The following is a 16,100-nucleotide window of genomic DNA, read 5'->3' as shown; positions in this document are numbered from 1 at the left end:
GTTTGGGATTTGTCCAGAAGATGGTTATTAGCTAAGTTTAAAATGAACAAATTATGTCTATATGGAATTTCCAATGGTCTAGAATCTCTCCTGATAAATTATTTCTGGATATATCCAAATAAATCAAAGAGTTAATTACAGACAAGATTTCACATAAGTGTGAAATTGTTCCAAAAAATGAATTGGTAGCCAGAGCCGATATCCTTAAGTTGGCAGAGAAGCCAGGAAGGGGACTGTCAGAGCTGTTGGAACTCAAATCTAGTAGTGAAAGTTGGAGTTGCATTGACAAATTTGGCACATATCCGTAGAGGTTATTGGAAGACAAATTCATATACTTTATTCTAGAGGACAGGTTCCAAGACCAATCTGGCACGACATCTACAATTTTAGCATTACAGATATCATGGAAGATAAATTCTTTTGTGCACAAAGCCACAATGGAAATTTTGGGCTTAGTTGGCAACACCACAAACCTATGGTTTCAAGTTGAGGGGATTGGAATCCAGCTTGTACTCAATTTTAACACCAACCGATTTGAAGACAAATCTAGTGCTTGCAAGATTCTAAATTTTAGTAATTGAGCTTCTGTGATGCTACCCTCCAAGTTATTCCCAGCCATATCCAAGACAATAAGTTGTGAGAGTTGTGCAAGACTTTTCTCCATGGATCCATTCAATTGATTGTTGAAAGATACAACTCTCTTAGTGATGAAGAGCTGTTAAGCGCTTGCTTTCTTTTTGAAACAAGCCTAAAGTTAGTGGTATTGGACCTTCAAGATTATTAATTGAGAGATCAAGAGAAGTGAGAGAAGTCAGGTTCCCGATAGCATCTGGGATCAGAGCTTGTAACTAACGTCTTGAAAGATTAAGGTGAACAAAGCTATGGCCAATGTCAAACAACCACTCTGGTATTGTAGAACTGAAATCATTATGTGAGAGATCAAGGATTTTAAGAGAAGTAAAATTCACAAGAGGCAAATTTAGAGGAAGTTTGTGAAGTTTACAAAAGAATAAACGCAACTCTACCAGACTAGGTAGTAAATTTACTGCATCAAGCCAATTCTCTGCATTGCTAAGATCAACACCACCCAAATCAAGAACTTTCGAAGAAGAAAGACAACAAATCCAATTGAGATTTTCGGCTTTTAAAGAAAAGCTATTTCCACTGAAATTCAGAACCTCCAAGTGTGAGAGGTTTCCAAGATTACTGGGAATGGTTCCCCGAAAATTAACATTAGATAGGTTGAGATATTTTATATGTTGAAGAGAACCAATATATATTCAGGCTTAAGTCTAGGAATTTCAAATATGGTAAGTCAAGGAAAGAAGGACTTATCTCACCTTGCAATAAGTTGAATAGGTCTTGACTGTGGAAATAAAGTATGGTCGCATGACCATTTGTGTTGTCACATCCAACTCCCCTCCATTTGCAACAATCTTTTTCGGCCGTCCATGAAGAGAAGGGGTCTGAACTCTTAATAAAGCCTTCTTTGACCTAGAGAAGAGCTTCTTGCTTTCTATCCATACATGGTACAGCATGAGTCAAAGCCATTTCCATGCAGTGAAGCCCAATAAAATAAAATAGTTACTTCCTTTAATCATCATGCACATGATTGTATTTGAAACTGCAAGGTATCAGTACAAAATGAAAGAAAGTTTACAAAAGGAAGTCTCAAGCTTGTGAATAGAGAATATGACCAACTCTTTTTGCACTTGCCTCTTGTTGAATGAAAATGAATTAATTGACTCTTCATTAAACGACATCTGCTTCCATATTTTTATTTTTCTTTCTTTCTTCCTCTTCTTGTACATCTCTATCTAGTATCTAATTGTTTAATCGTGTGGTGGTATTTTATATCAATATAAAACGGCTTATAAAATTGAATCAATATAAAAAGACCTGTAAAATTGAATCAATATATATCGAAATAATTATTGTATTGGCTATGATAAGTGAATAATTGAATCAGACTAGGACGTTGCTTCATATATCACCAGGTTTCTAATTACAACCTCCGAGTTAACATCTAACATTTGTTGGGGAGATAAATATTTAGGGGAAATTCATTAAATAATTAATATAACATATAAAGACATACTTAATCCAAAAGGCTTATTGTATTGGCTATGATACCTACCACAAGGAGAAAAAAAAAGCATGAAATAAATATTATACACATGAGTAATAGAGTAATATATATATATTACTTTTTTCATAATGTTATTATTATTTGCTAAGATGATAAATTATGATTGGAATAAATCGTTTTCAAGCCAAACTTAGGCCTAGGTAACTTTGGCTATGGGCCTTGGCCCCTACTAGAGAGAGGCCACCAAATGTGGGGCCAATAAAATTGTTTGGGCTGCCCGTGTGTTGACTTGAGGGTAACAAAAGGATTTGTAGGTGGTACCCACCTAATGATTTTGGCAAACTTAATCATGTGGGCTTTGGTTGGGTAGGCTATTCCCTTTTACAATTTTAAGCAAGCCCATATTAGAGTTGAAAACCTTCACCTTGAAGTTGAAGGTATTGTCTTTCTTCCATTTGTGCAAAGTTTACCGTTCCCAAATTTTTGACATGATAAGAGTCCAAGACAAGGACTCTTACTCCTATCTTTCCTACTTTGGCATTGTTTAACTGATGAATTATGAACGTGTGTTTCTATTTTCAATGTATGCTCTCAAGCTTTCCTTTCTTGGTTTTTGTCATCCGATCTGGAAGTATGCCCCTTTTATTTTTATTAAGATTTGTTTTAAAAGTGTTGTGAAAATATTATGAACATAACATTTCTCGTTATTTTTATGTTTCACAACATTTACTCCACTATTCACAACTCACCACGTGGACAAAACATGGCTTTAATTGTGGTTCTAGCATTTTTGTTTCATATGTATGTACATCTAAAATTGAGAGTTTTATTAAGAGATCTGAGGTTCAATTCCCGTTTATATCAAAAACCAATTGATGTCTTAATTTGATGATAAAGAGCTATTATCAGGAGTAGACGTCATAAATTAAAACTCTCTCCAAAAAAAAAAAAAAAAAAAAAAGTTTTATTTTTTGGTAAAGTGGGCTTGCTGCGTTTTAGACATGGGTAGCCTAAAAGAGTTATGAATGAATATTGAAGACCCATGTCATCCGTGGGTTGGGTTAGACTCATGGGCCACAGCATATACCCAAAAAAAAAAAAAAAAGGTCCTCAACAGTTGTGAATGTTACACAGGTGAATAGGTGTGGTCCATGTGGATGTATTTAGTGTCCATTGCGGAAGGGAAAGAACCTAGAAATAGATTAATTGATGATACCATTGGAATCACCATTTACCCCCTACTTCCATCAACAGCCTCCCTAAAAGCTATTGATCACTAGTCGAGTAAGCAAAAGCAAAAGATTTTTGTCAAATCTTCTTTGATTTATTATTTGGGTTTTCTTTTATTTTCGTTTAACATTTTTTTTTTTCAGTTTATCTTTCCCATCCTTCTTCATTAACTTCCAACTATTTATTTACATTCTTTTTTAATTCTAGCTTTTCTTCAAGAATTTAAATACAAAGTAATCATATCCTATATATGTATGCACGAATAATTTTCTCAAACATGCACCCACTTTTCACACAAAGGCTTTGGGAGTTGGGGTCCCAACTATATAAAGAAATGATTTTGAATTTTTGAACACCTATTACTTAAATGAAAGCATGTTTATCCCTATGTTAACCATAATACTGCACATTTGCAGGCTAAATTCTTAAATTCATTCAGTAATTGATGAATGAAAGAAAGAATGCAATTGAAAACTTTCACTTCATGAATGAGAGAGAAGGTGAGAGATCGGGTTAGATCCATCAGAAAGTAGTTTAGGTTTTTTTTTTAAATTTATACCAAACCTGTAGCCGCGTTTAGACAAACGCAGATACAAACATGCCTTAAGCCGCATTTATAAAAAACATAGCTCTAGGTAGGGCTTAGGCCCATGTGTTTTAAATGTGGCTTTAGGAAATATTAAAAAAAGAAATCGGATGGATCTATAGCCGCGTTTTTAAAACGTGGCCTAAGCCCAACCCACAAAAACACAGCTCAAACATCAAAAAACGCAGCTATAGAGCTGATCTTTGGGTTGCGTTTGATAAACGCGGCTAGTGTAGCTGCGTTTTTGCCAAACGTGGCTCAAACCCAGCCTATAGCCGCATTTTTGTAAACGCCACTTAAAAAAACGCAGCTAAAGCTTGCGTTTTTTGTAGTAATTGGAAGAGAATGTAATATAGTGGCAATCATTTGAGAGGTTAATGTAGAGTCTAAATTTTAGCAACTTCTTGTTAGCGAGAACTCTGTGTGTGTGATTGTGTTTTTCAGCTAGCTTTGACCTTGTCAATTTAATTTCATATCCTTCATTTGTATTCTTGGGGAAAAAAAAATGGTAGGATTACTTTTCTAGAGATGTACACCAAAGTTTTTACTCCAATTAGTAGAATAGATAATAAAATAGAGATAAAGCAAGCACAAATGCCTTGTTACTTGTTTTAATACAAAATGTAATGCAATTTGTTAGATATATATATATATATATATATATATATATATTAGACAAATTAGCTTGGGCCCAAGCCCTCAACTATTTTGTGTGTAAGCCAAGTCTCTTACTTGTACTAGAATTTTAGGATTTAGCCTTCTATATATACAAATGTTATGTCTATTGTAATACAGGATTTGTACTACACTCTCATATATTAAAGATGTAACTCTTAAGAGTTTCCTTTGCTCTCATGTTCTTGTATTCCTATTTTATGCTTCATTTTCTGCATCTATTCTAATACATTCAACGTGATATATCAATGCTAATATTTAACATAATTCAAAGTAATAATAATTGCACCGGAGAAATTTTGTTCATTACCCCACATTTGCGATAAATATCACTAATTGTAACCAACATATATTCAAGAAGGAATTGAAGGATGAGAAGAAGATTAATGTGATGAAATTGAAGAAGGGGATGAAGTAATTCCAAATTGTTAGATACTTAAGTCACGTGTTGGTGCTATTAGGTGGGTGTTAGGGCATAGGGTAGAAAGGTGGTGGTCTATGATTGAGTGATGGACTATGGTGTTTGATTTTGGGCATATCAAAGATATAACTTATTTTGCTTAAATAATAAAGTGAGTATATAGATTAATAGTGAAACTAAATTGTATTTTGGAGATCAAGTGATAATCTAGCGGTAGACTAGTAGTGACACTCTTTGTAGTGTCTGATATTTGTAGTTTTAACCTGACCCCGCTCTTGCCCATTATCTACTTATTAAAAAAAACAAAAGGAAAAGGAAAAAAAAAAAAAAAAAAAGGGAGCTAAGTTGTACTTTAAGCTTATTCAAACACATAATAAAGCAGTGAAAAATAGGGATGTTCATTCATGCTAAAGAACTCAATCTAACCCATCCAAACTTGTTATGTCAGTTTGATTTTTTAAGGGTTGATGGGTTGGGTTATGTTATATATATATATATATATATATATATATATATATATATATAGCTTGGGTTGGATTGCGTTGGGGTTGGTGAATTTTTTTAACTCAAGTAACCCAATACATTTATGTTTAAAAAATAGATTGAATAATAAGTTTAAATTAAATTTCAATCATTTATATAATAATGAAGTTTGAATATTAGGTTTAATTGGGTAAATTACAATAATTTGTTAAATAATAAGTTTAAATTGAATGAAAGCGTTATTTTTTCATTAGGCCCAATAAAATGACCTGACCTAACAATCCAATCTGCCCCATACAAGTTGGGTAGGACTTTTATTTTATTTTTTTATTTTTTTAACTATAATAAATTTTGGAGCTCGGTTGAGTTAGGGATTTCTCAACCCATAATATTGAGAGATGATATACCAAATGCATAAGACTCATTGTCAATACCAACCCATTATACAAGCATAGCGGCAATATGTGGGCAATTTGATGGGACAATATATTTGATTTAGGATGGGGGTGTTGGGTATGTATCAAGAAAGTCAATTCCGTACCGTATCAGCCGGTATATACTGTACCAGTCAGTGCATCGATATAGGTAGTCCCCTTGTTTGGTACCGGAAAAAATACTAGCCGTACCGGCGAAATCCGACTGTTTTGGACCGGTACAAACAAGAAGAAAAAAGAAAAAGAAAAGGAAGAAGAAGATGAGAAAAATGGGTCTGTGACTCACTGACTTGGTGCCTAATGACTGAGATCTGTGCTCCAAATCTTTCATTTTTTTCCCTTCTATACCCTTTTCTAATTTAGATCCCATTCCTCTCCATTGTAGCTGCCACTGCAACTTCTTTATTCTCCTTCTTCTTCTTCTTCTTTTTTCCTGCGTCTTTGGTTTCTTCACTGCTAATGCACTACAACAATTTTCTTATCTAATATTTAGTCAATGATGTCAGTGGTTAGGTGGAAGTGGTGTGGCAATTTAATGCACTTACTATATATCTTTTTCTATTTTAGAGCCATCACGTGTCCATCTTCTTCTTTCTTTCTTTTTTTTTTTTTTTTTTTTTGTGCTTTAATTCATTCCTTCACTTGTTGTTTATTGTAAATATTGTAACTTATTAGTATTATTTGTTTTCTTAGTATGCAATGAATAATTAAGCTTTTTATTTTTTATACTGTGTTTTTTTTTTTCTTTTAATTGATGCTAAAGTCTAAAACCATGAATAATTTGTTCTGAATTGATGTAATATTTTATGGTAAACTTTTATATTTATAAAATTTGACTAATAAATATATAAATAATATATATAACGGTAAACTCGAAACGGTACATCGGTATTGACCGGTACCCAAAATATATCGTACCGCTGGCCAAACCGGTACAACCTCCGGTATGATATTGACTTCCTTGGTATGTATGTGTAATTGAATTTCCAAACCCAAAAAAAAAAAAAAAAATGTAAGTGAATTTCATTATTGAATAAGAGTAAGTATTTAATATAATATTGTTGGAATCAACCTTATAGGCATGCTGTCTTTTATTGAACTAAGTCAAGAGTTTTGTCTCATCAAAAAAAAAAAAAAAGTCAAGAGTTTTATAGTTTAATTGGTTGACATCTTCTAAATGATATATTAGAGTTTAAATCTCCCTCCTTCAATTATCAATTACCACCAGGCCTTGTGCCTGAGTGGTACCCGGGCCTTAGTGCCTTGTCAAGCTCGGGGGTTCGATCCCCCTATAAACCAATTACCCAACAAAAAAAAAAAAAAAAAAAAATTATCAATTAAAAAAAAAAAGCGACAACAAGAAAAACTACAATGGCATACAGGTTGAAATAATGCACAGTATTTTAACTTAAGGCGTTTGTTATGGGGTAATGTAGGAATGCAGATTCCCTTCAAAAGAGTTGGGTATCCACTTTCCTATGTCTAAAAAAAAATGTTTACATTTTTTTTTATATGTACATGTTATTTAGAAAATATTATACTATAGTGTTATTGAACTTGCCATGATTTATAGTTTAAATTTTGTTTCTCATTACTTATTTTGAGGAAGATAATAATAAATAAATAAATAACTTGATATGTGTTTACAAACCAAATGATGTTTTGAGAAAAATAAATAAATAAATAAATATATATTTATATTTATATATATTATTTATAACAAGATTCCCCTCTTTAATTGCACTTTTCTTAAAAATAAAAAAAATTAAAAAAAAATCTTATTCAATAACCAATAACTTCTTCTACAAATGTTCTAGGATTAGGTCAATCCTAAATATTTTGGTAATTAGAAAATGCAACAATACTGAATTTATATACTTAAAAAAAGTTTTGTCATCTAAAAAAAATAGAAGAATCTTTGAGCATCTACAACGTTCTAACTTTTAAGAGGTAGAAGATTCCTTTTCTTTTTTTTTCTTTTTTTGATATAAATGTGCAACTAATCAAATCAAATATAGAAAGTGTCTGTTTGATAACGTTGTTTGAACAACAGTTTTCGTTGTTTAAACAACACAATACATATTTCTACAACATTCTTTCACTTACACGTATTTTTACAACACTTAAAAAACATTACTAAAATAGCATTACCAAACATATATTTTTAGGCATCCGTATTGTTAGCATCATATTTTTTAGAAATTTAGATGCCGAGAATGATGTAAATTTTCTACTATAAAGCAGCTTGGGGAACAGCTTGGCTAGCTTATAACATTCTTCACACCGCCGGGCAATAAAATTTTAAACATGCTTATTGTCTAATTTTGAACGTTTCCATTTCCTGGGCCGCACGGTTTCTAGAAGCACACGCACCCACACCAACACCAACACGTAATCCTATTTCCCCTCTTTGCTTCTTTTAGTCATCCCTCACCTCATTTCCTTCCCTTCTTTCCGGGCTTTCCTTCCACAATTTTTTCCATCATCGCCAACCCCTCCCCCAGATCTTGCCACGTGTCAACTCTCTCTCAAATCTTGCTCATTAAGCATCACTCACGCGTTATAAAACCCGTTTCTCAACACACACAGGCTCCCAAATTGTTGTTCAATCTTAAAATATTTTGTGAAAAATAGTCAAATTTCGTGGCTATAAATTTATTACTTTCACTACCACATATTGCCACGTGTCAACTCTCTTTCAACTCAAATCTTGCTCATTAAACATCACTCAAAGTCTTATAAAACCCATTTCTCAACACACAGGCTCTCAGATTCTTGATTATTCTCGAGTCTCAATTTTTACAGCTATAAAATATTTTGTGAAAAATAGTCGTAAGCGTCTTCGTACCCGCGTACGCACGCACGTGTCAACTCTCTTTGAAATCTTCTTCGTCAAGAAAAGAAACTCACATTACTCACGCCCTCTCTCAAAACCTTTATATAAAACCCATTTCTCCGCCCAACACATTAGATCCCAGATTGTTGTCTGAACGGTTCCTTCCAAGTTTCCGGTCATGAAACTCGACGAAGAAGAACTCCAACAAATCCCAGCCTTAGATCTTCACAACCTCGAAGTGATCTCGGCCGTCGGTCGAGGAGCCAAAGGGGTGGTGTTTCTTGCGAGAGACAAACCCTCCGAGTTGTTAGCTCTAAAAGTAATTTCCAAGTCTTTGATCGAGAAAAAAGGCAAGAGCGACGTCGTTAATGGAAACGAGTACAGGAGGATCTTTTTCGAACAGGAAGTACTACGTCGTTTTAACCACCCGCTTTTGCCGAGGTTGCGTGGAGCTTTGGCCACCCAAAACGTCGTCGCTTACGCCATCGATTTTTGTCCCGGTGGGAACCTTAATTCTTTGAGGAAGAGACAGACCGAGAAAATGTTCTCCGATGAAGTCATTAGGTACGCACAATTTATTACACCTTGTTTGGACAACCTCATTTTTATTAGTTCATTGAGGTTTTTTTTTTTTTTTTTTTTTTTTTTTGAGAAACAAAATAATTAAAAATAACCATAATGATCTTATTTTACTCTAAATTTTCGGGATCAAAATGTGTAATAATTAAAAAATTTCTATGAGCTAAAAAAATACAATATTTGTTAGTTTCGTCTTTGGATGGAACAATTTTTTTTTTTTTTTTGAACTTAATAATTATGTAATATTGTCGCATAATTCAACTGACAACTTCTCTATTAACTAGTACGTCAAGGATTTAAGTCTAGATCTTCCATAATGATCAAATCATATAAAAAATTGAAAATAATAATTGAGAGTTGGATTTGATTTTTTATTATTTGTGGTACATTCAAGTATTGAATGTGACATAAATATGACACGAAACCAAAAATTTATTGCTCGTTGAATTTCGTACTCAGTGCACTAAATTAACATTGTTGGATGGTTGGGATGGATAATTTATGATTTTTTTTTTAAAAGTAGAGCATAATTTGACAGTGATTTTGTGTTTTAATGTGTATAGGTTTTATGCGGCAGAGCTAGTTGTGGCATTGGAGTATTTGCACAGTTTAGAAATAGTGTACAGAGATTTGAAGCCAGAAAACGTTATGATTCAAGAAAACGGTCACATAATGCTAGTAGATTTCGACCTCTCCACAAGATTTTCCCCTAAAACCCCTCGATCTTCCCCAAATTGCAACCCAGTCCCCAAGCCCGAGTTGCCCAAAAAGAAGCGCTTCTCTCTACTAAACAAGTTTTTCTGTAACACGGGCATTGCGCCGAATGATGACTCACTGCCGAGTCGAACGGCAAACTCGTCCGAGTCAGAGACCGAGTCCAAGTGCAACTCGTTCGTTGGGACAGAGGAGTACGTGGCACCCGAGATCGTGTCAGGGAACGGTCACGATTTCGCAGTGGATTGGTGGTCGCTTGGGGTTATGCTTTACGAAATGTTGTACGGTACGACGCCGTTTAGAGGGTCGAATAGGAAGGAAACGTTTTATCGGATTTTGTCTAAGGAGCCGGATCTCGTTGGGGAAACGACGTCGTTGAGGGACTTGATTGCAAAGTTGTTGGAAAAGGACCCAAAGAAGAGAATTGATGTGGAAGGAATCAAGGGTCATGATTTTTTTAGAAAGATTGAGTGGGACTCGGTGTTAAGAATCTCAAGGCCACCTTTTATTCCAGGAAATGAAAATGAGGTGGGCATGGAGGGGAACAAGAAAATTGATGTGGAATTATTTGTCCAAGAAATATTTTTTGGGAATAATAATAATGGTGATGTAAATGAAGAAGAGAATTTGAGCAAGAAGGTGTGGGTGGAAGAATTGAATCAGAAACCCATTGAGAATGTTGATACTTTTCCAATTTTTTGATTTAAAAAAAATATTATTATTATTATTGATTATGATTTGTCGGAGGGATCATATAGTGTGTTTGTTGAATATTTTTAACTGTAGATATAGATGATGACATAATGGCACATGTAAGCTTTTAAAGTTTTATTCTCAACTACAATTTTGATGTATATAATTGAGAAATGCTAAGTTGATAATACTTTTACAATAAATTTTTGATAGTGAATTGTAATTGGTTATAATCTGAAATTATTAGTGAAATTACTTTTTTTTTTTTTTTTTGGTTTGTCAATAATAATCAGTAATAATCTGTTATTTAAGATTTGTTGTGAAAATGTTTTTTTTAATACAAAATAGAAATTTTACTCTAGTCTAATATAAGTGTATATGTGTATGAAATTCCTTACTGGATAAATACTTGAATATCAGTCATTGCCCCCCACGAGCACTTATACTTGTAGAGTGACTATCGTACCAAAGATATACAGTGGTGTCATGAAAATGTTGTTAATATAATATATATATATATATATATATTTTTTTTGGTATATAATTACGATGGAATCTCCCCCTCAATTTTGATATGTAATTAAGATTGAGAATGGGCTGGCGGGTCCTACCACTCATTCCCACCATGTTGGGTTGTGAATGAAACAACTTCTTGTCGACTACGCACCATTAGGTTATCAATTGAGTGGTTCCATTATTCCATGTTTTCAATGGCCGGAATCCTAGTTGACAACTCAATTGCAACGACATGATAAGGCATAATAGATATGTGAGGGGACAGTGATGGAAAGTCATCGAAAGGTTAGAGATCAGTCATCATAGCCAAATTATGGTCTTGATAGATCTCAACCTTGTCAATGTCGAATGGCCTCCCATGATGTCAACTGCTAATAGCCATCAAAGAACAAAATTTTTCTCCAAACCTTCCAACTTCTTATATATTTTTATATTGAGTATGAATTTTGAAAATCTAACCCATTAGATTGTATGTTCTTATTATATCATTCGTATTTACAAAATTTTAAGAAAATCAAAAATCAATTGTTATGCCATCAAAGAAATGTTAAAATTTCAAGTTTTTGTAATCTAAAATTATATATAAAAAATATGTTTATTGATCGAATAGTAAATAATATTTGATTTAAACGAAATTTGATATGCATGTTAAAAATATAAGGAACATGAAATTCAACAATTAAATTTTCAAATTCACACATAAAAAAAGATATATATGAGAAGTTTGAAAAGTTTTTCTCTAAATTAATTTGAAGAAAAACATTATTCGCCATTAGATGAGAACATGGAAAAGGTGGTAAGATGGTTTCAAGTTTCAACCATTTGACACCCCATGCTTTAATATTCAAAAAAAAAAAAAAAAAAAAAAAAAAAAAACGAAAGAATTTAGCACCAAAGAATCCCTTGCCGACCAAAACAATGAACAAAATCGACTAAAATGCTTTGGATTAATCTAGGTTTTACGAGTAGATCAAGTTCAATGAATTATTGCTCACCCCTAATGATCAAGTAATATTTAAACTTAAAATTTATTTATAATTTAATACTAAGTATGATAGTCTAAATTTTTTATTTGTGAAGAAAATCTTTTTAAATTAATACTAAAAAATGATTGTGGGTACCTAAGGCATGTTTAGGCATGCTTGCAACGTCTTAGGCATGATTGGCAACGTCCTTGGCCGATCTCGGTATGCCTTGCAACGTCCTCGGCATGCTTAGCAACGTCCTAGAACTAGTGGTACACTACTCCTTCACTTCAAAGCTTATAAGGTAGAAAGTAGGGGGAGTTCTCTTCGATGTGGGACGCCTAGGACGTTGCAAAGCATGCCAAGGTCGGCCAAGGACATTGCCAAGCATGCCTAGAACGTTGCTAAGCATGCCGAGAACGTTGCAAGGCATGCTGAGGTCGGTCAAGGACGTTGCCAAGCATGCCTAGGACGTTGCAAGCATACCTTAGGTACCCACAATGATAATATTTAAAATATAGAACTTAAAATTGTCAAAATAAGAAGACAAAAGAGTCCTTGAATTTGAGAAAAATGTGATAAAAAGACAAGACTGATAGACTTTGGTTGTCTTCTAAAAATTAAATTATTCATATTTCATATAATAGAAATTGATTATTATTATTTATTTTTTGGTTAAGAGGAAAATATATATTAAACTAAGAAGTCATAAATGGCGAAGTCATGGCCGTGAGCCTTAAAGAGTACAAACCAGTAGCATCTGAACTTAACATATGAGCACTAGCATTGAAAAATGCTATCCTATACTATTATACCATCTCAAAAAGTCACTTTATTACTTATACCATCCCATTTTACAATACCTCCCACATCCTAAAACTCTATTCTTATTAAAATATTATTCTTTAATCTTTTTTTATTATTTCTTTTTAACCAATTTTTTTTTTTTCAGTTCTACTTTCCTACTTTCCTAGGCTTTCCAACTGTTTCTTTTTTTTTTTCCTCAGCCTCCCTCAACCTCTAGCACCAGCTCCTCTCACAAAACCACACAGACCCATCACCGATCAACCCACCACCGATCAACCCACAACCCAACCACTACCCAAACACGACCCAAACCCCGGACCCAACCACCACCCACAACCCCTTTAAGCACCGGTCATAGCAATAAAAAAAAAAAAAAAAAAAAAAACCAGCATCACAACAGAACCATCACGCACAAACACAACCATCAAACCTTAAACAGAGCAACAAACACACCGGAACAAAAATCCCACCGGAACAAAAATCCCAATTAAAAAAAAAAAAAAAAAAAAACCAGCATCACAACAGAACCCGATCTCCAATCTCCGATCTCCACTCCGATCTCCAATCTCCGATCTCCGCGACCCACGCCGTGACCAATTAGCCATACCCACAACCCACTTCAGCCCACTCCGATCTCCGACTCCGCGACCCATGCCCCGCGCCGTGACCCGCTTCAGCCACTCCGATCTCCGATCTCCGATCTCCGTGACCCACGCCATGACCCACTCCGATCTCCGTGACCCACAACTCACCTCAGCCATACCCACCACTTCCTTTAAGCACCGGTCACAGCCAAAAAATGTTTGGGTTTGAAACCCACCACTTCCTTTAAGCACCGGTCACAGCCCAACATCACAAAGCAGATGAGAAAGAGATGATGATGTTTGGGTTTGAAAGAGGAAAGAGCAGAGAGATTGAAGAGAGTGGAGAGAGCAGATGATGTTTGGGTGTGGAAGAGGAAAGAGTAGAGAGAATGTGAAGAGAGCGGAGAGAGCAAATGAGAAAGAGAGACTGAAGAGAGAGACTGAAGAGAGAGAAATGGCTACAGTACAAACGGGATTAAAATATATATATTTTTTATACCATTGTGCTACAGTACAATTCTAAAGATAGAATTGTACTGTAGCACTATTGTAAAATTTTTTACAATAGTCGTGTTTAGCATCCTTTGATGCAGCACATTTTAAGCCATAAAATGCTAAAAAAGGCTTAGATATAGCATTAGCATTTTTCAATGCTAATGCTCGTAATACATCACTAGATGGTAAATCTAATACAACAAAATCCTCATCCAGTGAGCAGCCAGCACAAGCAAGAAAGTCAGCACATCGGTTCGCCTCTCTAAAGTATTCTTATTTTTTTATATATAAAATAAGGTTTGAGTACATGCGGCAGTTAAATATTATTATTTGATCTTCTTTTTCATAATCTTAAGAGAAAATGACAAAAATCAACCATCCAACTCTCTGTAAAACAAGAAATTCTTATGAAGTTTGAGTGTAGTACTTGATCTCTTTTGTAGTGAAAACAAATAAAAAATTTATCATGCGATGACACATGCACATATTTAAAATTATATTTTTTTACATAAAAACAATACTTGGAGAGTTTTGTATTATACTCAAAAACTCCAAGGAAGTTAAAAATTACACAATTAATGGTTTACACATGACACTACAACAAAGGGGTTAATTAAGTATTTACACTCAAAATCTCAACTAATTTTGTGTTTTACAAGAAAATCACTTTAAGAGTTTTGTATGTTTTTCCCTGATTTTAATGTTCTGTCTTTTTATTAAGTTGTTAACTAAGATGACGATTGCCATCTTGATTTTAAAACGGCTGTATGATTTTTGAAGATGTGTATTTTAGAAACTATACTAAAAAATCAGAAATAAAACTTATAAATATGATATTTTTAATAGCTTAACACACTTTTTTTTTCCTGAATTGGGAACAAAAAATCACATATTGTTTTTGAGAATACTAATCTGAAAACAGTTTTTTTTTTTTTTTTTTTTTTTTTTTTTTAAATTAACAAGATCATTTTTTAGAAAAGGAACCAAAGAATCCTCTACTTTTCTAAAGTAATGGTTCTAAGAAACTTTGAGATTATCTAGAGGAGTGGCAATTGGCATCTTAATTTTAAAACGGCTCTATGATTTTTTGAAGATATTTATTTTAAAAACTATACTAAAAAATCAGAAATAAAACTTATACATATGATATTTTTAATAGCTTAACACACTTTTTTTTTCCTGAATTGGGAACAAAAAAATCACATATTGTTTTTGAGAATACTAATTTGAAAACAGGTTTTTTTTTTTTTTTTTAATTAAAAAGATCATTTTTTAGAAAAGGAACCAAAGAATCCTCTATTTTTCTAAAGTAATGGTTCTAAGAAAATTTGAGATTATCTAGAGGAGTTATACAAGATGTAACTGGTAAAGTGCGCATAATTTTGTAAATTCTATTTGTGGGTTAAAAATTCACTAGCTTACATGGCAATCAGCCAAATTATTCTCATCGGAATTTGTTTATTGTCTCATTGTATTGACAATTTTTTTTTTTTGAGACAATAAAATGGGGGTGTTTATGGTTATATTAAACCCCTGGGCAGAGCATACACGCTTAGGGATGTGATGCCCACCAACGGACTCCTGCTGGTAGCGGGAATCGAACCTGAGTGTGTTAGGCAAAGCAAACGAACCATACCCAGCTAAGCCAAGCCCCCATTGTATTGACAATTAAGTATTAATTGATTATTAAAATAGTTGTATCAACTATTAATATTCATATCTAGTATAAACTTTCACTGCTGAACCAAAATAATAATATATATATTGGCCTGGCAATTCGTCAATAATTCAAGTATAATAATATCTGATTTCATAATAGTCCTAATTCTGTTGAACTCAAATTGATCCGAGATCTTAGGTAAAAGACAAAGAAATGTTATTAATTAAATTAATTAACATTTTCATTTTTTGCATTTTGTGTTCTCTCTCTGTGTCTACCTTTATTTTATTTTATTTTTCTTTTGTATGAGTTTGTTCTTTTTGTCTTTTATCT

At 33.4% G+C, this 16,100-nt stretch overlaps 1 protein-coding gene across 1 annotated transcript; it reads left to right on the top strand.

Moving 5' to 3' along the window:
* The first annotated feature begins 8,642 nt into the window (after positions 1–8,642).
* On the top strand, positions 8,643–10,965 carry LOC126698957 (serine/threonine-protein kinase OXI1-like). Its single transcript, XM_050396488.1, has 2 exons — positions 8,643–9,318; positions 9,897–10,965. The coding sequence occupies exons 1-2, from the start codon at positions 8,933–8,935 to the stop codon at positions 10,747–10,749; spliced, it is 1,239 nt and encodes a 412-aa protein (XP_050252445.1). The 5' UTR covers positions 8,643–8,932; the 3' UTR covers positions 10,750–10,965.
* The last annotated feature ends 5,135 nt before the right edge of the window (positions 10,966–16,100 follow it).

The sequence above is a fragment of the Quercus robur genome, chromosome 9 (assembly GCF_932294415.1).
Source record: "Quercus robur chromosome 9, dhQueRobu3.1, whole genome shotgun sequence".
NCBI classification, from domain to species: Eukaryota; Viridiplantae; Streptophyta; class Magnoliopsida; order Fagales; family Fagaceae; genus Quercus; species Quercus robur.
The sequence above is the reverse complement of the archived record's forward strand: the minus strand, read 5'-3'. Positions and strand labels throughout refer to the sequence as shown.